This window comes from Neophocaena asiaeorientalis, unplaced genomic scaffold (assembly GCF_003031525.2).
Source record: "Neophocaena asiaeorientalis asiaeorientalis breed wild unplaced genomic scaffold, Neophocaena_asiaeorientalis_V1.1 scaffold437, whole genome shotgun sequence".
Taxonomy (NCBI): Eukaryota; Metazoa; Chordata; class Mammalia; order Artiodactyla; family Phocoenidae; genus Neophocaena; species Neophocaena asiaeorientalis.
In genome coordinates, this window is record NW_020173375.1 from 1,379,280 (window position 1) to 1,405,609 (window position 26,330).

Below are 26,330 nucleotides of genomic sequence, written 5' to 3' on the forward strand. Positions count from 1 at the left end.
TTGCTGAAAGTGGGGTGTTAAAGTCCCCTACTATGAAAGTGTTACTGTCGATTTCCCCTTTTATGACTGTTAGCATTTGCCTTATGTATTGAGGTGTTCTTATGCTGGCTTCATATATATTTACAATTGTCATATCTTCTTCTTGGATTGATCCCTTGATCATCATGTAGTGTCCTTCTTTGTCTCTTGTAATAGTCTTTATTTTAAAGTCTATTTTGTCTGATATGAGAATTGCTACTCCAGCTTTCTTCTGATTTCCACTTGCATGGAATATCTTTTTCCATCCCCTCACTTTCAGTCTGTATGTGTCTCTAGGTCTGAAGTGGGTCTCTTGTAGACAGCATATATAAGGGTCTTGTTTTTGTATCCATTCAGCCAATCTGTGTCTTTTGGTGGGAGCATTTAGTCCATTTACATTTAAGGTAATTATCGATATGTATGTTCCTATTCCCATTTTCTTAATTGTTTTGGGTTTATTATTGTAGGTCTTTTCCTTCTCTTGTGTTTCTTGCCTACAGAAGTTCCTTTAGTATTTGTTGTAAAATTGGTTTGGTGGTGCTGAACTCTCTCAGCTTTTCCTTGTCGGTGAAGGTTTTAATTTCTCCATCAAATCTGAATGAGATCCTTGCTAGGTAGAGTTATCTTGGTTGTAGGTTTTTCTCCTTCAGCACTTTAAATATGTCCTGTCACTCCTTTATGGCTTGCAGAGTTTCTGCTGAAAGATCAGCTGTTAACCTTATGGGGATTCCCTTGTGTGTTATTTGCTGCTTTTCCCTTGCGCTTTTAATGGTTTTTTTCTATTTAATTTTTGACAGTTTGATTAATATGTGTCTTGGAGTGTTTCTCCTTGGATTTATCCTGTATGGGACTCTCTGTGCTTCCTGGACTTGATGAACTATTTCCTTTCCCATATTAGGGAAGTTTTCAACTATAATCTCTTCAAATATTTTCTCAGTCCCTTTCTTTTTCTCTTCTTCTTCACACTTTGGATTTGGCCCCGCCTCTGCATGTAGGTTGCCTGAGGGCGTCTGTTCTTCACTCAGACAGGACGGGGTTAAAGTAGCCGCTGATTCGATGGCTCTGGCTCACTTAGGCTGGGGGGAGGTAGGGGTACGGAGTGCGGACCGAGCCTGCGGCGGCAGAGGCCTGCGTAACATTGCACCAGCCTGAGGCGTACCATGCGTTCTCCCGGGGAAGTTGTCCCTGGATCACGGGACCCTGGCAGTGGCGGACTGCACAGGCTCCAGGAAAGGGAGGTGGGGATAGTGACCTGTGATCGCACACAGGCTTCTTGGTGGAGGCAGCAGCAGCCTTAGCGTCTCATGCCCATCTCTGGTGTCTGCACTGATAGCTGTGGCACGCGCCCATCTCTGGAGCTCCTTTAAGCAGTGCTCTTAATCCCCTCTCCTCGCGCACCAGGAAACAAAGAGACAAGAAAAAGTCTCTTGTTTCTTCGGCAGCTCGAGACTTTTCCCAGGCTCCCTCCTGGCTAGCCATGGCACTAACCCCTTCAGATCTAAGCTCCGAAGCCTGAGCCTCAGCTCCCAGCCACAGCCTGTCCTGGCAGGTGAGCAGACAAGCCTCTCAGGCTGGTGAGTGCTGGTCAGCACCGATCCTCTGTGTGGGAATCTCTCCACTTTGCCCTCCGCACCCCTGTTGCTGTGCTCTTCTCCGTGGCTCTGAAGCTTCCCCCCTCCTCCACCCGCAGTCTCTGCCCGCAAAGGGGCTTCTACTGTGTGGAAACCTTTCCTCCTTCACAGCTCCCTCCCACTGGTGCAGGTCCCATCCCTATTCTTTTGTCTCTGTTTTTTCTTTTTTCTTTTGCCCTACCCAGGTACATGGGCAGTTTCTTGCCTTTTGGGAGGTCTGAGGTCTTCTGCCAGCGTTCAGTTGGTGTTCTATAGGAGCAGTTCCACGTGTAGATGTATTTCTGATGCATCTGTGGGGAGGAAGGTGATCTCCACGTCCTACTCTTCCGCCATCTTCTCCTGTCTCCTGTAACACCACTTTTTATTTCTTACATGATTTAAAAAACAAATGCAGGGAATTCCCTGGTGGTCCAGTGGTTAGGACTCCATGCTGTCACTGACCGGGCCTGGGTTCAGTCCCTTGTTGGGAAACTAACATCCTGCAAGCTGCGTGGCATGGCCATGTATCAATAGATCTAGAAAAGCATTCACAAAATCCAACACCTACTCATGATAAAAACTCTCAGCAAACTAGAAATACAGGGGAACTTTCTCAGCTTCATAAAGAACATCTACAAAAACCTATAGCTAACATCATACGTAATGGTGAAAAACCAGAAGCTTTCCCACTAAGATCAGGTATAATGCAAGAATGTGCCTTCTCATCACTCCTTTTCAAAACTGTACTGGAAGTCCTAGCTAATACAATGGAACAAGGAAAGGAAATATATAAAAGGCATACAGATTGGGAAGGAAGAAATCAAACTTTCTTTGCTTACAGATGACATGACTGTCTATGTAGAAAATCCTAAAGAACAAAAGTACTGCTGAAACTAATAATTACAGCAAAGCTGCAGGACACAAAGTGAATTTATTAAAGTCAATCACTTTCCTGTATACCAGCAATGAATTTGAAACTAACAATAGAATACCATTTACATTAGCGCACCCCTACCCCCCAAAAAAAATACATAGGCATAAATCTAACAAAACAAGATCTATATGAGGAAAATTACAAAACTCTGGTGAACAAAATAAAAAAGCTAAATAAGTAGAGATATTCCATGTTCATGGATAGAAATACTCAATATCATCCAGGGGTATGGTATTGGTGAAGCAAATCAATGGAACAGAATAAAGAGCCCAGATAGACCTACATAAATAGACCTACATAAATATAATCAACTGATCTTTGACAAAGGACCAAAAGTAATACAACGGAAGAAAAACAGTCTTTTTAACAAATGATGCTGGAACTACTAGACATCCACATCCAAAAAAACTGATGTAGACAAACCTTATACCTTTAACAAAAATTAACTCAAAATGGATCCAGAGACCTAAATGTAAAACACAAAACTATAAAACTCATAGAAGATAACATGGGAGAATACCTAGGTGACCTTGGAAATGGCAGCAACGTTTTAGATACACTACTTTCAAAGGCATGATCTATGAAAGAAATAATTGGTAAGCTGGTCTTCACTAAAATTAAAAACTTCTCCTCTGTGAAAGACACTGTCTAGAGAATGAGAAGACAACCACTGACTGGGGGAAAGTATCTGCAAAACACACAATCTGATAAAGGATTGTTATCTAACATATACAAAGAACTCTCAAAACTTGTGAAAGAATTTCAATCTAAAATAGAACTGGAGGATGTAATTGGAAAATCTCACACATGTGTCCTCAGGAAGACAAAAACTTAAGGACTAAGAAACTGATTTCCTTTAAAGGCCTGATTTACAGAACACTGATAGTGCCAAAATTTTCTCAGATGACAGGGGGTTGATCAGGGGTTATCTCATATCAACCTTGGGAAGTTTCATGACTGGGAGATGACCCAGGTCAGGATGGACTCACCAAGTGGGCTGAATTGAGTTTTGTTTCTGTGACTGGACTGATTTTATCTGCTCAGGAAGTTTCCAAGGCTGGTCTCCATTTGTTGTATATTTTAACTGACTCTAACTGGACTCTCCCCTCTATACATTTCCTGTCCATAAATACAACCTGCCCCAAACCCTCAATGGACTCACCTGTAGCTTGCTATGGTTTGCTTGTCCTAAATTACAGTTCCTCTGCTATTCCTGAATAAACTCATCTTTTTGAGTTTACCTCTTTGTTTAGGTCAAACAAACACAACAAGAAAACGACCCAATTAAAAACTGGCCAAAGACCTGAACAGATACCTCACCAAAGAAAACACAGACAGGGCAAATAAGCATATGAAAAGATGCTCCACATCATACGTCATCAGGGAAATGCAAATTAAAGTGAGATACCACCACACACATCACAATAGCCAAAATGCAGAACACTGAGAACACCAAAAGCTGACAAGGATGTGGAGCAATAGAAAGTCTCCTTCACTGCTGGTGGGGATGCAAATTAGTACAGCCACTCTGGAAGACAGTTTGGCAGTTTCTTACAAACTAAACACACTCTTACCATTTGAGCCAGCAATCATGCTCCTCGGTATTTACCCAAATGAGGTGAAAACTTACATCCACATAAAAACCTGCACATGAATGTTTTTAGCAGCTTTATTAATAACTGCCAAAACTTAAAAGTAGCCAGAATGTCTTTCAGTAGGTGAATGGATAAATGAACTGTGATATATCCAGACAATGTAATATTAACACTAAAAAGAAATCAGCTATCAAGCCGTGAAAAGACACAGAGGAAACGTGAATCATAGAGTATGTGGCCTTCTCAGACCAGCTTCCTCCATATAACTAACTGGAAGAGGCTAATCTGAAAAAGCTACATACTGTATGATTCCAACTATATGACATTTTGGAAAAGGAAAACTATGGAAACAGTAGAAGGATGAGTGGTTGCCAGGGGTTTATCAGGGTTGGGGGAAGGGAGTGATGAATAAGTAGAGCACAGAGGATTTTTAGGGCAAGTGAAACTATTTTATATGATGCTGCAAATGGTGGATACATATCATTACACATTTATCCAAACCTACAGAATATCCAACGCCAAGAGTCAACCCTATAGTAAACCATGGACTTGTAATGATGTGTCAATGTACATTCCATAATTGTAACAGACATAGTGCTCTGGTTCAGAATACTGACAGTGGGGTAGGCTGTACATGTGTGAAAACAGAGTATATATGGGAATGCTCTGTTGTTTCCACTCAATTTTACTGTGAAGCTAAAAGAAGCTCTAAAAAATAAAGTTTATTTAAAAAAAAAAAAAGATTAGACACCATAACCAAATGGGATATATCCCAGGAATGCAAAAGTGGTTCAATATACAAAAAAATCAATCAGTATAATACAACACATTAATAGAACAAAGGACAAAAGCTACATGATCAACTCAATCGACATAGAAAAGGCATTTGGCAAAAGCTATCACCTTTCATGATAAAACACTCAGAAAACTACAAATAGAAGGAAATTTCCCCAACATGACATAGACCATATATGAAAAACCCACAGTTTACATCATATTCTATAGTGAAACACAAAGTTCTCTCCCTAAGATCAGGAACAAGACAAGGATGCCCAATGGCACTATTGCTATTCAACACTGTGTTGGAAGTTCCAGCCAGAGCAATTAGACAAGAAAAAACAATAATAAAAGGCATCTAAACTGGAGAAGAAGAAGTAAAACTATCTTTATATGCATTAAATATGATCCTATATGTAGAAAATTCCAGAGAATCTACAAGAAAGCTCCTAAAGCTAATAAATTCAGCAAAGTTGCAGGTTACAAGATCAGCAAACAAAAAGCAGTTGCATAGTTGTCTTTCTATAAACAGATAATGAACAATCCAAAAAAGAAATTGAGAAAGGAATTCCATTTACAATAGCAACTAAAAGAATAAAACAGGAGTAAATTTAACCAAGACGTTAAAGACCTGTGCATTGAAAATTACAAAACACTGCTGAAGATATAAACGAAGACCAAAATAAATGGAAAGGGGACATCACTTTTGGCACAGTGGTTAAGAATCCGCCTAACAATGCAGGGGACATGAGTTTGATCCCTGGGCTGGGAAGATCCCACATGCCACAGAGCAACTAAGCCTGTGCACCACGACTACTGAGTCTGCGCTCTAAAGCCTGCAAGCCACAACTACTGAGCCCACGAACTGCAACTACTGAAGCCCGCACACTCTGGGACCTGCATGTCGTAACTACTGAGCCCATGTGCTGCAACTACTGAAGCCCACGCACCTACAGCCCACGCTCAGCAACAAGAGAAGCCACTGCAATAAGAAGACTACGCACCGCAACAGAGAGTAGCCCCCGCTCATCACAACTAGAGAAAGCCCACATGTAGCAATGAAGACCCAACACAGCCAAAATTTTTAAATAAATAAATAATAAATGGAAAGACATCCTGTGTTCATGAGTTAGAAAACTTTACATTGTTAAAATGTCAATACTTCATAAAGTGATCAGCAGATTCAATGCAATCACTACCAAAATTCCAACAACCTTTTCTGCAGAAATGGAAAGGCCAACAGTCAAATCCATATGGAATTGCAAGGGTCCCAAAAAAGCCAAAATAATCTGAAAAGGAAGAACATGAGAAGACTCACACCTCCCAATATTAAAACTTACTACAAACGTACAGTAATCAAAACAGTGCGATACTAGAACATGGATAGACTTGCAGACCAAAGGAATAGTATTGAGACCCCAGAAACAAACTTATATATCTACAGCCCACTGATGTCTGACAAAAGGGAAAGAAAAGTCTATTCAACAAATGGTGCTGGGATAACTGAATTTCCACATGGAAAAGAATGAAGCTCTCTACAAATGCTAATGCATATATATGGAATATTTAAAAAAATGGTACTGATGAACCTAATTGCAGGGCAGGAATAAAGATATAGAGAATGGACTTGAAGACACAGGGGGGGAGGGGGAAGCTGGGATGAAGTGAGTATCATCAACATATATACACTACCAAATGTAAAATAATTAGCTAGTGGGAAGCAGCAGCATAGCACAGGGAGATCAGCTCAGTGCTTTGCGATGACCTAGAGGGGTGGGATAGCGAGGGTGGGAGGGAGGCTCAAGAGGGAGGGCATATGGGGACATATGTATGCATATGGCTGATTCACTTTGGTGTACAACAGAAACTAACACAGTATCGTGAAGCAATTATACTCCAATAAAGATCTATTAAAAAAAAAAAAGAATGGGGCTTCCCTGGTGGCGCAGTGGTTGAGAGTTCGCCTGCCGATGCAGGGACGCGGGTTCGTGCCCCGGTCTGGGAGGATCCCACATGCCGCGGAGCGGCTGGGCCCATGGGCCATGGCTGCTGGGCCTGAGCGTCTGGAGCCTGTGCTCCACAATGGGAGAGACCACAGCGGTGAGAGGGCTGCATACTGCCAAAAAAAAAAAAAAATGAAGAAGAATGAAGCTGAACCCCTAACTTACGCTACATGTAAAAATTAACTCAAAACTGATCAAACCTAAATGTGAAAACTAAAAGCATAAAACTCCTAAAAGAAAACATAGGGGGAAAGCTCTATGACATTGAATTTGCAAATAAGTTCTTATATATGACTCCAAAAGCACAAGCAACCAAAAACAAAGAGAGAGAGAAAGAGAATTAGACTTCATCAAATTTTATAACTTTTGTATATCAAATGACGTTATCTAGAAAGTGTAAAGAAAACCTAAAGAATGGAAGAAAATATTTGCAAATCATTTATCTGATAAGGGTTTAATATCCAGAATATACAAAGAATGCTTGTAACTCAACAACAACAAAAAAACTCTAAGTAATCAAAAAATGGGCAAAGGACTTGAATAGACATTTCTCCAAAGATATGCAAATAGCCAATAAGCCTAAGAAAAGATGCTCAACATCCCTAATCATTAGGGAAATATAAACGAAAACCACAATGGGATAATACATCACACCCATGAGGACTGGCTATTATCAAAATATACCAGAAAATAACAAGTGTTGATGAGTATGAAGAAATTGGAACCCTGTCCATTGCTAAGGAGAATGTAAAACAGTACAGCCACTGTGGAAAACAGTGTGATGTTTCCGCAAAAAAGTAATCCTAAAATTACCATATTACTCAGTAATTCCACAACTAGGTGTATACCCAAAAGAATTGAAAACAGGGTTTCAAACAAATACTTGTACACCAATGTTCACTGTGACATTATTCACAATAGCAAAAAGGTGGAAACAACCCAAGTGTCCATCAACAGATAAATGATTAAACAAAATGCAGTTATACACATGCAATGGAATATTATATAGACATGAAAAATTAAAATGAAGTTCTGATACATGCTACAATATGAATGGATCTTGAAAACATTATGCTAAGTAAAACAAGCCAGATGCCAAGGAACAAATATTGCATGATTCTACTTATATGGCATACCTAGAATAGGTAAATTCACAGAGAGTAGATTAAGATTACCAAGGGTGGGAGGTAGGATGGAAATGAATTGTCTGGGATGATTTGAAATTTGGGGGGGAAAGTTAGTGGTAATGGGTTCACACATTGTGAAGGTAATTGACGCCACTGCACTGTACCCTTAAAAATGGTTAAAATAATATCAAAAAAACAAACAACCCCATCCAAAAATGGGCAGAAGACCTAAACAGACATTTCTCCAAAGACGACATACAGATGGCCAACAGGAACATGAAAAGATGCTCAGCATCACTAATAATTAGAGAAATGCAAATCAAAACTACACTGAGGGATCACCTCACACCAGTCAGAATGGCCATCATCAAAAAGTCTACAAACAATAAATACTGAAGAGGGTGTGGAGAAAAGGGAATCCTCTTGCACTGTTGGTGGGAATGTAAGTTGGTGCAGCCACTGTGGAAAACACTATGGAGGCTCCTAAGAAAACTAAAAATACAGCTACCATATGATCCAGCAACCCCACTCCTGGGTATATATACAGAAAAGACAAAAACTCTAATTCGAAAAGAATTGCCATCTGAAGCAATGTGGATGGACCTAGAGATTATCATACTGAGTGAAGTAAGTCAGACAGAGACTAATATATGTTATCACTTATATGTGGAATCTAAAAAATAATACAAATGAACTTATTTATGAAAAAATCACTTTGCTATACACCTGAAACTAACACTATATTGCAAATCAACCATAGTGTAGTAACAAAAAAAGAGGTCAAAATGGCAAATTTTATGTTGTATATATTTTACCACAATAAAAAACACTTTTACAAACCTTTTTCTAAAGACAAGGAGAAACTGTCACAGCAGAAATAAAAGATAAGGCTAGGTCAAAAAGGGAGGGTGTATGCGTCCCACATAGGGATTCAAAGGAAACCTAAGAAGGAAAATAGTAAGGAGGGAAGCACTATCCAGAGACCCCAACCCCACCCAGAGCACAACCATGGAAGAGTCCCCACACCCTGGCTGTTACTCAAGTCTGACCATCTCACCAGAAAGCTGTGGGGTACAGACACAGCAAGATGCTGTTAACTTGTCATGGATCAGGGACTTCCCTGGTGGCGCAGTGGTTAAGAATCTGCCTGCCAATGCAGGTGACATGGGTTCGAGCCCTGGTCCGGGAAAATCCCACATGCCACGGAGCAACTAAGTACTTGCGCCACAACTACCGAGCCTGCGCACCACAACTACTGAGCCCACATGCCACAACTACTGAAGCCCACACGCCTAGAGCCCATGCTCCACAACAAGAGAAGCCACCAAAATGAGAAGCCCACGCACCATAACAAAGAGTAGCCCCTGCTCGCTGCAACTAGAGAAAGCCTGTGTGCAGCAACGAAGATCCAACACAGCCAAATTAATTAATTAATTATTTTTAAAAGCGTATATAACTTGTCACGGACCAACTGTTCTCCTGGCACCATCAAAGGCACTAGAGAGAAAACTGTGAATAAGACACTAACACCCCTGGCCTCATGGGGCTCACAGTTTAGTGGGTGAGTCATAATGTAACTAGGGGGACAGAAAGCAGGCCTCTGAAAAAGTAAAGACCTTAAAAGTTGAGGAGGAAAGTTATCTATAAACCCTTAAAAAATTAGAGAAGCATGAAAGAAGCATTTTCAGATGCTTATGTTAATTTTAAGAAATTAAGAGACAAAGGAGCTTTCACAACTTCATCTATTGATATTTGAGTTTCTTTCTCTGGCCACTGAAGGCTGTGTCTGAGGAAAAGGCAGAAGATGGGCACCTTGGGCCCAGGCAGCCCTGGCTCCCAACCACCCCCCAAGGTCTATGAGAGTGTCTCCCTCCTACCTGAAGCCACTTTAGGTTGGTTGCCAACAATTCCAACAGTCCTCCCATTCATTCTTGCAAAACCAACGATGATGTTCTTGGCATAGCTGGGCATGATTTCAAAAAATTCTCGCTCATCAACAACCTGCAGGGATAAATTTACTCTTGAGCTCAAAATGATAAACAAGATCCAACTCCATTATAGAATGACAGACATTTACAGAATTACAGGCTGGATAGCTACTCCCTACCACAGGTTCTCCCAGGAAGCAGGACAACAGGCAGAGGCACTACCTCCTCCCTGCTGAAAGGGAAAACACTCTCGTACACAAATGGAAGAGGATAAACCAGTATAGTCTTTTTTAAAGGTTCTATTTGAACTTGGCATATTTAATACACTTTTTTTTTTTACCTTACTTTGAAATCATTTCAAACTTTCATAAAAATTTCCAGAATACAAAAAAATTTAAATATCCTTCACCCAGATTCCCCATTTATTAACGTTTTACCATGTAAGCTTTATAGTTCCCTCTCCCAACCTGCCTACCCTGCTTTTCTGTCTGTCTCTTAAGTATGTGTCTGTATATATATTCTCTAACTATATATATGTCCATACACACAACATTTTTTCCTGAACTGTTTTGAGAATAAGTTACAGACACGACGCCTCTTTACCTCTAAGTACCTATCTAAGTGTCTACCTCCTAAGAACAGGACATTCTCTTCTATAACTTCAGTGATATTATCAAAATCAGGAAATTAACATTAATATATTATTATCTATTATAAAACCTTATTCAAATTTCACCAGCTATTCCAATAACATCCCTTATAGCAACAAAAATCTGGTTCTAGAACCTGACCCAAGATCACCTGGTACTCTGAGTGGTCATGTGGTCTCTTTAGCCTGCCTTGATTCTTTCCCCTCAATCTTTGTCTTTTATGTTCATAACATTTTTGAAGACTACAGGTCAGTTACTTGGTTATTTGGGTTTCACGTTTGTTCATGTTTAATTTCAGGTAAAACATTTTTGGCAGAATATCACAGAAGTGACCCTCTCAAGTGCATCACATCAAAAGGCACATGATGTCACTTTGTCCATTAATGGTGGTGATATATATCAGGTTTCTCCCCTGTAAAGTTACTATTTTTCCACTTGTAATCAATAAGTATTTTGTAGGGAAATATTCTGAAATTATGTAAAAATCCTATGCTTCATCAAGCTTTTACCTAGTAGGTTTAGTTAGCATTCATAGATGATCCTTGATTATTAACCCAATTTCTGCCATGATAACTGCCAAACAATTTTTCTAACCCCATTTTTCCTTCTCCATTTATTACTTGGTATTCTATTGTCAAAAATGTCTTTGCCTTTCCCATTTACTTATGGGAAATCCACAGTATGAAGGTATAGATTTTTGTTTTATTATGTGGATTGTAATCTTTACCACCAACATTTATTTTATGTTCAAAGTATTCCACATTTGACAGTGAGAGCTCATTCAAGGTGGATCCTATGCCCTTTTGATGCTTCTCCATCATTCTTTGAGCATTACCTTACATTCTGGAATTACCTTACTTTCAGATTCATCTTGTATTTTTTTCCTGCCCCAAGCCCTAGAATCAGCCATTTCTCCAAGGGACCCAGGTCCCCAAGGGTGGGGGGTAGAATAAATGGCTGCTTCTAAGAAGCTAGCCCAGGGCACAGAGCTAGGAGATCTACATACACACACACACACACACACACACACACACACATTTCTGTAAGTAATATGAAAACCAGGAGTTCATACTGATAACTCCAATTCCAACTTCCAATTCAACTACAGGGTTCATTCTAGTATCCCCCTTTCCATACTATAACTCCTTTCTCCTATAGTGGACATCTAACTCGCATTATCCTCAAAACGTAGTTATTATTCAATCCTCAAATGTAAATGAAATGGTTTCAGAATTGCTAACCCATATGACAGCAAAAAAACAAAAACAAAAACCCAATATTCAGTATTTCTTTATGACTATTTCTGTCATTAGACTAAAGGTATATAGTCAAAATACTGCGTTCAAAAGTTATTCATTTGAAACACAGTTTCATTTGTTTTTATTTCAAAGGTTTACCCCCACCCTGTCTTGATTTTATTTTTAGTATGTAAACATTAATATAGGTTAATAGTGTCACTCCCCATCCCTTCCACTCACGATGTTTTTGTTTTGGGTTTTTTTTTGCAGTGCTGCACAGCTTTCGGGATCTTAGTTCCCTGACCAGGGATCGAACCCGGGCCCACAGCAGTGAAAGTGCTGAGTCCTAACCACTGGACCACCAGGGAACTCCCTCACCCTGTTATTAATGTCATCATTTTCTGATTTATCCTTTGTGTGTGCACTGCAAAAATGAGTAGATACATTTATAGATTTTTAATTCCCCTTCCACCTTAGATGGAAAGTAACAAACTATAGATACTCTCTCACACTCTGAGTTTCTCTCTTGCACTCTGAGTTTCTTCACTTAACAATATATCCTGGAAATCTCTCCATATCAGTTCATAGAGCTTTTCCTCACTCTTTTTCACTCCTGCATAGTACTCCATTGTGTGGACGTACCAAAGTTTATTCAACCAATCTCCTATGTGTTGTGTACACTATTTTGACACTTACATTCAGGTTGTTTAGAATACTTTGCAATTATAAATAACACTGTAACAGTAGGAACCTTGTGCATCTATAATTGTGTAAAGTGGGAAGTGTATCTTCAGGGTAAATTCCTAGAAGTGGGACTGCTGAGGCAAACTCTCAGATAGCTCTTACCATCAACACATGACAGTGCCTGCTTCCCCATAGACTTGCCATGGAAAGTATTTTCAAGTTTTGAATCACTGGCCAATCTGACAAAAGAGAAATAACTCAGTATAATTTTAAGTTGCATTTCTAGCATTATGAGTAAAGCTGAACATCTCTCAAATATGTTTAAGGTCCATTTTGTATCTTCTTTTGTGAGCTATCTATTCATGATTTTTGCCTGCTTTTCTATCAGTTTTAGTCTTTATTCCTTCAATTTTTAAAAAAGTTCTTTACGTATTAGGGATATTGGTCCTTTACTTGTGATATACGTTGCAAATATTTTCTCCCAGTTTGCTGGTTGTCTTTTTTGTTGTTGTCATTGTTGTTGTTGTTTTGGGGGGAGGCCACACCACGAGGCATGCAGGATCTTAGTTCCCCAACCAGGGATTGAACCTGTGCCCCCTGCAGTAGAAGTATGGAGTCCTAACCACTGGACCACCAGGGAATTCCTGGTTGTCATTCATTCATTCATTCATTCATTCATTTATGGCTGTGCTGGGTCTTCGCTGCTGTGCACGGGCTTTCTCTAGTTGCGGCGAGCAGGGGCTACTCTTTGTTGCGGTGCGTGGGCTTCTCACTGTGGTGGCTTCTCTTTGTTGCAGAGCACGGGCTCTAGGTGCTCAGGCTTCAGTAATTGTGGCACGTGGGCTTCAGCAGTTGTGGCATGCAGGCTCAGTAGTTGTGGCTCACAGGCTCTAGAGTGCAGGCTCAGTAGTCGTGATGCACGGGCTTAGCTGCTCCGTGGCATGTGGGATCTTCCTGGACCAGGGCTCAAACCTGTGTCCCTTGCGATGGCAGGTGGATTCTTAACCACAGTGCCACCAGGGAAGTCCCCCTGGGTGTCTTTTAACTTCATGTATTTTTTTGCTATGCAGAGTGGAATTTTTAAATGTTTATATAGTCATACTTATCAATTTTTTAACTGAAACTGAATTTTAAATCATAGTTCAAAATCCTTTACCTTCTCCTAAAGTTAGAGAAATTTATCTATGCTTTCTTTAAATATTTCACTTATTATATTTAGTTCTCTGATCTATTATTAGTTTATTTTTGCATATGGTATAAACTACGAATAAAATTTTATATTTTCCTAACCAGCTATCCAGGTGTCTAGCACCATTTCTTTATTTATTTATTTTGCAGGGCGGGGAGCCACACTGCACAGCTTGTGGGATCTTAGTTCCCTAACCAGGGACTGAACCTGGGCAGTGAAAGAGCAAAGTCCTAACCACTGGACTGCCAGGCAATTCCTTAGCACCATTTATTGAAGAGCTAATCTTTGCCCCTGGAATTTGACATAATACCTTTATCATATGTACCAGAATTCTATATGTACTTGAATCAACTTCTAGCTTTTCTATTCTATTCCACTGATCTATTTATGTGCCAGGACTACACTGTTTTAACTACAGCATGCTTTAATAGAGGATATGGCCATAGCTTTTCTTTTGATGTTCTTATATTAACTCAATATCCAGGAACAAGGGATGTCTCTGCATCTGTTCAAGTCTGTTTTCATGTTTTTCAGAAGTTTTAAAATTTGCCCCATAAGTTTATTACTAAATATTTTATCTTTATTGCTATGCAAAATGAGTTTTTACATTACCACAATATAATTGGTTACTGTTCATGTATATGAAGACTATTCCTAGGTTAATTTTATATCCTGTTCCCTATTTATTGTTTCAGTTTTATCACGCATTCCCTAGGATTTTTAGCATATTATGTCATACACAAGCATAGGTCAACTTTTGCAAAGCTTTTTGCCTCTAACTGATCTTCTTCTTTATCTAATTGCATTGGCTAATACCTCCAGTACAATGTTAAATAATAGTGGAGATAGAGAGAGCATCCTTGCCTTGTCCCAGACCTTAGTGTAAGTATTTCCATATTAAGATGCTTTGTCTTGAAAAAGTGTATATTAAACTATCATGTTAAGTATTCATCAATTCCTACTTTCTTGAGTGTTTCTATTAGAAATGGGTGTTGAACTTTCTTAAAGCCTTTTCTCAGCATTGTATGAAAACAACCATATAATCTTTCTCCTGTCTATCTATTAATGCAGTATATTATAGATTTTCTAGAACCAACCTTGCATTCCTACAATAAATCCCACTTGCTTATGGTATATAATTTTAACATGGTGTTGGAGTCTGTTAGCTAACATTTATTTGGTATTGTTGCCTCAATATTGGTAAATGATGCCAATCTGAAATCTTTTTCAGTTCTATATCAGGTTCAGGTATATCAATGTCATACTTGTTTCATAAAAAGAATTTGTACAGGGTGTGTGTGTGTGTGTTTACTGTCTATGATCTGAAATAATTTATGTAGCACTGTGATTCTTTGGTCTTGGAAGGTTTCATAGAATTCCCACATGAAATTATCTAGGTCTAGTGCTATTTTTGTGAAATAACTACTATGTAATTTGGTCCACTTAGGCTTTCTACCTCTAATGGGGTCAATTTTGGGTAAAATGTATTTTCCAAATAAAATGTCCAGTTCATCTAACCTCTTATGATTTTTAAATTTCTTCTATCTCTATCATTTCTCCTTTCCACTTTTTACTTGTGCCTTTTTTTAAAGTTAGCTAGTAGTTACTCTATTCCATTAGTTACAGCTATTTTTCTATTTCCCAAGTCATAAAATTTCTGCTTTTATCCTTATTAAATCCTGTCTTGTTATTCTTTGGAATATTTTTTCCCCAGCTTTTTGAGTGGAGAATTTAGTTTCTTTTCCTTCTTTCATTTTTCACTAAGCAATTAAGGCTATAAATTTTCCTCCTCTCATAGACAGTATTCCATAGATTTTGATATGTAGTGTTTTCATTATCTTTATTCTCTTAGAATTCTGTCATTTGGCTTATATTTTCTCCTTTTATTCAAGAATTAACAGATTTATTTTAAATGAGACAGTGCTTTTATTGTTGTAGCTATAAATTTCTAGTCTTAATCATTGTGTTTTGTAATATTTTTGCTTTATGGACTGCTAGGATGCTTTCTTTCTGACCAAATATGTGATCAACTTTTGTGAATGTTCCATGTGCACTTGAGAATAAGATTCATTGCCTATTACCAGGCTGTAAAGTCTGAGATAGATCTTTAATATCTATCTGTGATGTTATTGAGGTCTTCTATATCTTACTTATTTTTGTCCATTTGACCTACTTTGTACTAATTATGGTACATTTAAATCTATTATTATTTGTTTCTACCTATGTCTCCTTGGACATCCTATAGTTTCTCCTTTTTAAAGATGGTAGTTTTATCATTTAGGGCATAGATCTTTTACATCATCACTGTGAATTATGGCTTTTAGCATTTGAAAATGTCTTCCCTTGTCACAGTAAATACTTGAATTTCACATCACCCAATATTAGGCTCACACACACAGCATTGTTTCTGTTCTCCTGACATACCTTTCCCCATCCCTTACATTTAACTTTTCAGAATCACTTTGTCTCTTGTACACCACATATAGTTGGTCTTGCTTTTTGAGGAAAATTGAACATCCTTTTCTTTTAATAAATGAGATAAACAAGTTTAATAAATAAGTTTGGCCATTCATATTTATTGGTATTTCAGATGTTTTTTATTCTTGTAATTATTCTGTGTACCATGTTATATTTACTGTTTAAGTAATATGTTTTATGTTGCTGTTTATAAAGATTTATATTTTTGGTCTAGTGGTTACCTTTGTAATTATACCTTTTTAACGCCCTTAGTCTGTTTCCTCATCTAATGTCTTATTAACTGGGTTGTCTACTATTAATATCTGTTGAGTCACAACAATCAGTATACTTATTCTGCTATACTCTTTCACTCTTCCTTCTCTTCCACCTTTCAGTGGCATTTTTTTCTGCAACTGAAACATAGCATTTATACATTGTTCTCTACCCTCATTCCCAACCTTATTCTAGTCTTATAATTAAATAAGCACTATCAATCCTTTTCCTAAAATTTGTCCAGTAATCTCTTGGTTGGATGAAACTCATCCTCTAGAAGCTTCCTCAAGAAGAGCCTGGGAACACAGAATTCCCTCAGTTTTAGCTGGTTTTCTTTAGTCTTAATACATGAACATCAGCTTGGCCAGATATAAAATCTTTAGTCTTTCCTGGAGTCTCCAGGAAGTGCTTCTCTATTGTTGCCTTGCTTTGTTGTTGCTTTTGAAAAGTCTGATGCTACTCTAATTCTCCCATCCTTGTAAGTTATTTAATCTTTTTGCCCCAAAGTCTTGAGGATTTTTCTTTTCAAAATCTAGTAGTGGGACTTCCCTGGTGGTCCAGTGGGTAAGACTCCACGCTACCAATGCAGGGGGCCTGGGTTCGATCCCTGGTTGGAGAACAAGATCCTGCATGCATGCTGCAACTAAGAGTCCACATGCCACAACTAAGAAGCCCACAAGCCGCAACTAGGAGTCCACATGCCACAACTAAGAAGTCTGCATGCCACAACTAAAGGTCTCACATGCCACAACAAAGATCCCACATGCCACAACTAAGACCCAGTGCAGCCAAAAAAAAAAAAAATCTAATAGTTATATGTGGATATTTACTCGAGTTTGATCATTCTTGGTTAATTCTCCCATACACTCAGTGAGCTCTTTCATTATGTAGCTCTGGGTCTTTTTCTGGGATGTCTTCTTGGATTACAGTTTTAAACATTAATTCTCTTCCTGTTTGCCCTTCGTCAGACACTCCAGTTATATGTATGTTCAGTCTTCTTTGCCTATCTTCCATTTTAGTCACTTTTTTCTGATTTTTTTACCTTTTTCTTTATGCTTTTGGTTGTTTTCCCACTTTTCTTCAACATTCCTTATTAAATTTCATTCAAATACAATCTCCCTAGAGCACTTTATAATTCTGTCTTCACTTCTCATATATGATCTTGTCCCCCTCCATTTTAATTCAGTCACCTCTAACTTTACTTCTTCCTATTTTATGTCCTTTCTGTCATTAGTTGCTGAATTTGATTTTCATAACTCAGGTGATGATTTGAGGCTACTGAACTCTACTGCAGTGTGATCATCTGCTGAATGACTAACTTTTACAATGAAGGGAGTTTTGTCAATTGAAGTTTTTTGTTCTCATTTTTGGTTTTCTTATCTTAGTAGCTCTGTATAGATAAACTACTTGTATCTGCATTTTGTGGACAGGGTTGACAGTCTGGGATGGTGAACAAGATTCCCAGTTCAAGAGCGCCCTCTTCTGTCAGTATAACAAAGTGCCACTTAGTTAATGGGTGTCTTGATATTAGAAGAGGGTGGTAGGGAAAGGGGTAGTATGACCTTCAGTGTTTTTTTTTTATCTTGTAGACACATAAATTTACCTCTTTCTTCATTTTTCCCTCACTTCACAATTTCCAAAGGTGCTTCTCTCTTCTTTTTTAATCTTTTCTTCCCTAGAAGGAATGCCCTTCCATGCTTTCTTGATTCTTGTGTATGTTTAAGTCCCTCCTCTTAAGTAACTCTTCTGACCTAACAGGACTCTTTTCCAGTATTTTCACTCTTATAGTGAACTTTCTCTCCCTGAGTGGTTTCTTCTAAATTCCCTTCTCTTTCTTCTGAGCAGTGTCTCAACACTTCTTCCAGCTCTCCACAGAGACTTGTTGCCAAAATTCAAGAAACAATCCTACTAGAAAGTGGTGCTTAGGGACTTCCATGGTGGTCCAGTGGTTAAGACTCTGAGCTTCCAATGCAGGGGGCCTGGGCTCGATCCCTGGTCAGGGAACTAGATCCCTCATGCATGCCACAACTAAGAAGTCTGCATGCTGCAACTAAGAGTCCACATGCCATGACTAAAGGTCCCGCGTGCCACAACTAAGACCCAGCACAGCCAAAAATAAATAATTTTTTTTAAAAAGTGGTATTTATTGTTCTACTTATTGTTATATGAAGTTTGTAGTTTCCTGTCTTACAATTATGATAAAGGAATGGAAATGGTAGTTTTAGTTTTTCTTCTTATTGGCCTACATATAGTTTTTCAAGTATGTGTAGAGTTTTGTATTCAGGAGACTTTGACTACCCAGAAATACCACCTTCCCCCTCTTTTTTTTTTTTAAACAATTTTAAGAATTCATGCCACTGACAAAATTCCATTACTAAGTTCTAATCCAATGGATATAGTCACAAAAACATACTAATACACACAGATGTTTACTGCAGCACTGCTATAACAACAAAAACTATTAAAGATCTAAATGTCCATCAGTACGGTAAAGTTTAAATAATGTTCCATCCATACAATGGAGTACTATACAGTCATTATAATGAATAAGGTAGACCTGTATGCCATGACAGGGAAAGAAAGTGAAAAAAGAGTAAGGTGTGGAAGTGTCTATAATACAATCTACTTTCAGTTAAAAGTAAATATATTGATATATATTTGACATATAAATTTTTTTCTGGAAAGATACACAAGAAATTTAATAGTGCTTACCTCTGGGAAAGACTGATAAGGAGGAGAGAGAAAATATTTGCATTTCATTTTACATGTTTCTATACTTAAGTTTTTTCGTTTGTACATATTATTTGTTTTTATTTAAAAAGGATTTAGAGAGTGTAGCAGAGACTCCTAAGTATCCACCAAAAATCCAGCTTCTGTTTCTACCACTGTAGAAGAAACGATGCGCAAATGGCTATCATATTTCCTAACCTCCCCTACAGTTAGATGTGGCTATTTGACTATGTTTTCTACAATGGACTTAAATACAGTATTAAAAATGAAACAGAATATATTTATTAAACTTCTAGCTCAAAAGTTCGAGAAGGAAAAAAAGATGATTAACTGAAAGAAAGCACAAAAGGAATTAATCAATAAAAGAGCAGAAAATACATAGCTTTAAAAAGAAACAAAAATTAAACAAAAAGTTGATTCTCTGAAACACATCAATAAAATATTTCAACTACTAGGTAACTATCAAGAAAATATAAAACAAGAAATGTCAGAGAAAACCACTGAAACAGATTTTGCTAATCTTCTAAGACTATATACCCTGCATAATCCTATGCAGGTAAAATTAAAAATCTGGAATAGGTAATTCATAGAAAAAATATATATAGTCTACCAAAACCGGCTCAGTAGTTGTGGCACACAGGCTTAGCTGCTCCATGGCACGTGGGATCTTCCTGGACCAGGGATCGAACCCATGTCGCCTGCACTGGCAGGCAGACCCTTAACCACAGCGCCACCAGGAAAATCCCACCAGATCTTTAAAGAGCAGATAATCCCAATGCTATTTCAACTGTTCCAAAGCATAGAAAACTTGCAAATTCTCATTATGGCACTTCATGAACTGAACTATGTATCCCCACCGCCAAAATTCATACACTGAAGCCTAACCCCCAATGTGATTATGTTTGGAGACAGGGCCTTTAAGGAGATAAAGCAAATGAGGTCATAAAGGTTGGGGCCCTAATTTGAAAGGACTGGTGTCCTTTTAAGAGGAAAAGACATCAGAGATCTCTCTTTCTTGTGCACAGAGAAGAAAGCCCACATCGGGGCACAGTGAGCAGGCAGCCATCTGCAAACCAGAAGAGAGGACTCAACAGAAACCAACTCTGCTGGCACCTCAATCCTGGACTTCTAGCCTCCAGAACTGTGAGAAAATTAATTTTTGTTTAAGCAATTCAGTCTGTGGTATTTTGTTATGGCAGCCCTAGCAAACTAATAAATGATGCAAGAGCACTGACACCAAAACCTGATTTTAAAATACACCACCTCCCTAAAGAAGGGATAGTCAGAGAGTTTAGGATAGACATGTAAATACTGCTATAATTAAAATGGATAACCAACAAGGCCCTACTGTATAGCACAGGGAACTCTGCTCAACGTTATGTGGCAGCCTCGATGGGAGGGGAGTTTGGGGGAGAATGGATACATGCATATGTATGGCTGAGTCCCTTTGCTGTGCACCTGAAGCTATCAAAACATTGTTAATCGGCTATACTCCAATATAAAATAAAAAGTTTAAAATAAATAAAATACCCCCAAAATCAGCTAACATTCCATGATATTGATGTAAACATTCAAAATAAAACATTTATAAAATATAACAAGTATTAAGATATATTTACAAATAGAACTAAGAAAAATCAATGTGATTACCTCTATAAATGCTGAAAGGGCACTTAACAATATTCAATACCCACCCCTGATTTACAAAGAAAACAAGTAGGCAACAACAAAAATTAAAATAGAAACCAGTGTGGGATAGGGAGGGTGGAAGGGAGATGTAAGAGGGAGGAGATATGGGGATATCTGTATACATATAGCTGATTCACTTTGTTATACAGCAGAAACCAACACAACATTGTAAAGCAATTATACTCCAGTAAAGATGTTAAAGAAAAACAGGAAGCAGTGGTAGCTTTCTTAACATAAGAAAAAGATATAAAATTAGGAAATACTAATGACAGTCTCTCTAAAGTTAGGAACAAAACAAAGATGCCCACTATGACAACCACTGCTTATCACTGCATTTGATAAAATATGGAGGTACATCAATGCAACTGAACAAGAGAAAGAAATGATATAACATAACTGGAAAGGAAAAGACAAAACTATTTGTATGTAGGCAATATACTAATATACTTGAAAAAGCCAAAAGAATTAACAGTGAAAAACTATAACAAATAATAAGAGAACTTAATAGGTAATTGGATATAAAATTGATAAACAGAATCAAAAGCTTTCATATATACCTAAAAAACAACAGAAGATAGAAAAGACCCCATCTACAATAAAAAGATACTTAGGAATAAACAAGGAAATCTTTAAAACAGTCAAGGAGAGAAAAGTACACTTTAACAAATAAAAATGCAAACTGTGTTTTTAGATTGTTTCAGATTCATAAGGATGTCAATTTTCCCTAGTTAGTGCATAAATTTAATGGGATCCCAATAAAAACAACAAAAGGATGCCCTACTTCCACCCCCCGCTTTCACCCTAAAACAAGACAAACTGATTTCTAAATTTCATATGGAAAAATAAACAAGACTAGGCAAGAAAATTCCAAGAAAAGAATAATCAAGAGGAACTATCTCTACCAGATGTGAAAGCGTACTATCAACTGAATAATTAAGGCAGTATGGTATTGGTCAAGTGTTGGTGACAATGTTAAGGCACCAGAACTCTCAAATGCTGCTGGTGGGAGTGCAAACTGACACAGCCTTTGAAGAACCCTTGGGCAGGGTCCACTAAGGCTCCATGTATGCCTGGCTATGAGGCGGTACTTCCACTCCTCACTACAGATTCAACAGAAACGTGAAAGTTTGTTTATTTACCAAAATCACGTAACAGAATGATATCAGAACTATCTGTAATAATTCCAAACTAGAAACTACCCAAATGCCCACCAACAGTAGATAAACTGTGGTTTGTTCACACAAAAGATTACAGAGAGCAGAGGGCAGACAGCAGAAGCAAGAAGAACTACAATCCTGCAGCCTGTGGAACAAAAACCACATTCACAGAAAGACACACAAAATTAAAAGGCAGAGGGCTATGTACCAGATGAAGGAACAAGATAAAACCCCAGAAAAACAACTAAATGAAGTGGAGATAGGCAACCTTCCAGAAAACAAATTCAGAATAATGATAGTGAAGATGATCCAAGACCTCGGAAAAACAATGACAGCAAAGATTGAGAAGATGCAAGAAATGTTTAACAAAGACCTATAAGAATTAAAGAACAGACACCTAGAAGAATTAAAGAACAAACAAACAGAGATGAACAACACAATAACTGAAAATAAAAATACACTAGAAGGAATCAATACAAGAATAATTAAGGGAGAAGAACAGATAAGACACCTGGAAGGCAGAATGGTGGAATTCACTGCCACGGAACAGAATAAAGAAAAAAGAATGAGAAGATATGAAGACAGCCTAAGAGACCTCTGGGAAAACAATAAACGCAACAACGTTCGCATTATAGGGGTCCCAGAAGGAGAAGACAGAGAGAAAGTACCCAAAAAAATATTTGAAGAGATTATAGTCAAAAACTTCCCTAACATGGAAAAGGAAATAGCCACCCAAGTCAATGAAGCACAGAGAGTCGCAGGCAGGATAAACCCAAGGAGAATCACGCCAAGACACACAGTAATCAAATTGACAGAAATTGAAGACAAAGAAAAATTATTGAAAGCAACAAGGGGAAAACGACAAATAACATACAAGGGACTCCCATAACGTTAACAGCTGATTTCTCAGCAGAAACTCTACAAGCCAGAAAGGAGTGGCATGATATATTTAAAGTGATGAAAGGGAAGAACCTACAACCAAGATTATTCTACCCAGCAAGGATCTCATTCAGATTCAATGGAGAAATCAAGAGCTTTACAGACAAGCAAAAGCTAAGAGAATTCAGCACCATCAAACCTGATCTACAACAAATGCTGAAGGAACTTCTTTCAGTGGGAAACACAAGAGAAGAAATGGGCCTACAAAAACAAACTCATAGGTCTTCCCCGGTGGCACAGTGAAGATACCACATGCCACGGAGCAACTAGGCCCATGTCCCACAACTACTGAGTCTGCGCTCTAGAGCCCGCAAGTCACAACTACTGAGCCCACGTGCCACAACTACTGAAGCCCACGCACCTAGAGCCCTTGCTCCACAACAAGAGAAGTCACAACAATGAGAAGCCCATGCACCACAACAAAGAGTAGCCCCTGCTCACAACTAGAGAAAGCCTGCACACAGCAATGAAGACCTAACACAGCCAAAAATACATTTATTTTAAAAGAAAAAACAAACTCATAACAATTAAGAAAATGGGAATAGGAACATACATATTGATAATTACCTTAAACGTGAATGGATTAAATACTCAAACCAAAAGACACAGGCTTGCTGAATGGATACAAAAACAAGACCCATAAATATGCTGTCTACAAGAGACCCACTTCAGACCTAGGAACACATACCAACTGAAAGTGAGGGCATGGAAAAAGATACTCCATGCAAATGGAAATCAAAAGAAACCTGGAGTAGCAATACTCATATCAGATAAAATGGACTTTAAAATAAAGAATGTTACAAGAGACAAAGAAGGACACTGCAAAATGATCAAGGGATCCATCCAAGAAGAAGATATAACAATTATAAATATATATGCACCCAACATACAAGCATCTCAATACATAAAACAACTGCTAACAGCTATAAAAGAGGAAATCGGCAGTAACACAATAATAGTGTAGAACTTTAACACCTCACTTAAACCAACAGACAGATCATCCAAACAGAAAATTAGGAAACACAACCTTTAAATGACACAAAAGACCAGATAGATTTAATTGATATTTATAGGACATTCCAACCAAAAAGAGCATATTACACTTTCTTCTCAAGTGCACATGGAACATTCTCCAGGATAGATCACATCTTGGGGCACAAATCAAGCCTCAGTAAATTTAAGAAAATTGAAATCATATCAAGCATCTTTTCTGACCACAATGCTATGAGATTAGAAATGATTTACAGGGAAAAAAACGTAAAAACACAAATACACGGAGTGCTAAACAATACGTTACTGAATAACCAAGAGATCACTGCAGAAATCAAAAAGGAAATCCGAAAATACCTAGAGACAAATGACAATGAAAACACGATGATCCAAAACCTATGGGATGTAGCAAAAGCAGTTCTAAGAGGGAAGTTTATAGCAATAAAGCCTACCTGAAGAAACAAGAAAAATCTCAAATAAACAATCTAACCTTACACCTAAAGGAACTAGAGAAAGAAGAACAAAACAAAACCCAAAGTTAGTAAAAGGAAAGAAATCATAAAGATCAGAGCAAAAATAAATGAAATAGAAACAAAGAAAACAATAGCAAAGATCAATAAAACTAAAAGCTGGTTCTTTGAGAAGATAAACAAAAATGATAAACCATTAGCCAGACTCATCAAGAGAGAGAGGACTCAAATCAAGAAAATGAGAAATGAAAATCAAGAAGTTACAACAGACACCAGAGAAATACAAAGCATCCTAAGGGATTACTACAAGAAACTCTATGCCAATAAAGTGGACAACCTGGAAAAAATGCACAAATTCTTAGAAAGGTATAAGCTTCCAAGACTGAACCAGGAAGAAATAGAAAATATGAACAGACCAATCACAAGTAATGATATTGAAACTGGGATTAAAAATCTTCCAACAAACAAAAGTCCAGGTCCAGATGGCTTCACAGGTGAATTCTATCAAACACTTAGAGAAGAGCTAACACCCATCCTTCTCAAGCTCATCTAAAACATTGCAGAGGAAGGAACACTCCCAAACTCATTCTATGAGGCCACCATCACCTTGATACCAAAACCAGACAAAGATACTACAAAAAAGAAAATTACAGACCAATATCACTGATGACTATAGATGCAAAAATCCTCAACAAAATATTAGCAAACAGAATCCAACAACTCATTAAAAGGATCATACACCATGATCAAGCGGGATTTATCCCAGGGATGCAAGGATTCTTCAATATACGCAAAATCAATGTGATACACCATATTAACAAACTGAAGAAAAACGATAAGTCCATCTCAATAGATGCAGAAAAAGCTTTTGACAAAATTCAACACCCATTTATGATAAAAACTCTCCAGAAAGTGGGCACACAGGGAACCTACCTCAACATAATAAGGGCCATATACAACAAACCCACAGCAAATATAATTCTCAATGGTGAAAAACTGAAAGCATTTCTTCTAAAATTAGGAACAAGACAAGGATGTCCACTCTCACCACTACTTTTCAACATAGTTTTCGAAGTCCTAGCCACAGCAATCCGAGAAGTAAAAGAAATAAAAGGAATACAAATTGGGAAAGAAGAAGTAAAACTGTCAGTTTGCAGATGACATGATACTATACATAGAGAATCCTAAAGATGCTACCAGAAAGCTACTAGAGCTAATCAATGAATTTGGTAAAGTAGCAGGATACAAAATTAATGCACAGAAACCTCTTGCACTCCTATACACTAATGATGAAAATTCTGAAAGAGAAATTAAGGAAACACTCCCATATACCATTGCAAAAAAAAGAATAAAATACCTAGGAATAAACCTACCTAGGGAGACAAAAGACCTGTATACAGAAAACTATAAGACACTGTTGAAAGAAATTAAAGATGATAAAAACAGATGGAGAGATATACCATGTTCTTGGACTGGAAGAATCAATATTGTGAAAATGACTATACTACCCAAAGCAATCTACAGATTCAATGCAATCCCTATCAAATTACCAATGGCATTTTTCTACAGAACTAGAACAAAAAATCTTAAAATTTGTATGGAGACACAAAAGACCCCGAAAGCCAAAGCAGTCTTGAGGAAAAAAAACGGAGCTGGAGGACTTCAGACTATACTACAAAGCTACAGTAATCAAGACAATATGTTACTGGCACAAAAACAGAAATATAGATCAATGGAACAGGATAGAAATCCCAGAGACAAACCCACATGGCTATGGTCACCTAATCTATGACAAAGGAGGCAAGGATATACTATGGAGAAAAGACAGTCTCTTCAATAAGTGGTGCTGGGAAAACTGGACAGCTACATGTA

At 37.9% G+C, this 26,330-nt stretch overlaps 1 protein-coding gene and 1 non-coding gene across 2 annotated transcripts in view; both read right to left on the bottom strand.

Moving 5' to 3' along the window:
* PCCB (propionyl-CoA carboxylase subunit beta) overlaps positions 1-26,330 on the bottom strand; it is an 87,723-nt gene that overhangs the window by 15,567 nt on the left and 45,826 nt on the right. The window contains exon 10 of the mRNA XM_024746261.1: positions 9,942-10,065. Within this exon, the coding sequence (XP_024602029.1) occupies positions 9,942-10,065 (124 nt within the window). The remainder of the gene's footprint in view (positions 1-9,941; positions 10,066-26,330) is intronic.
* Positions 12,176-12,248, bottom strand: TRNAE-UUC (transfer RNA glutamic acid (anticodon UUC)). Its single transcript has one exon. It is a non-coding gene; the product is annotated as a tRNA-Glu (tRNA).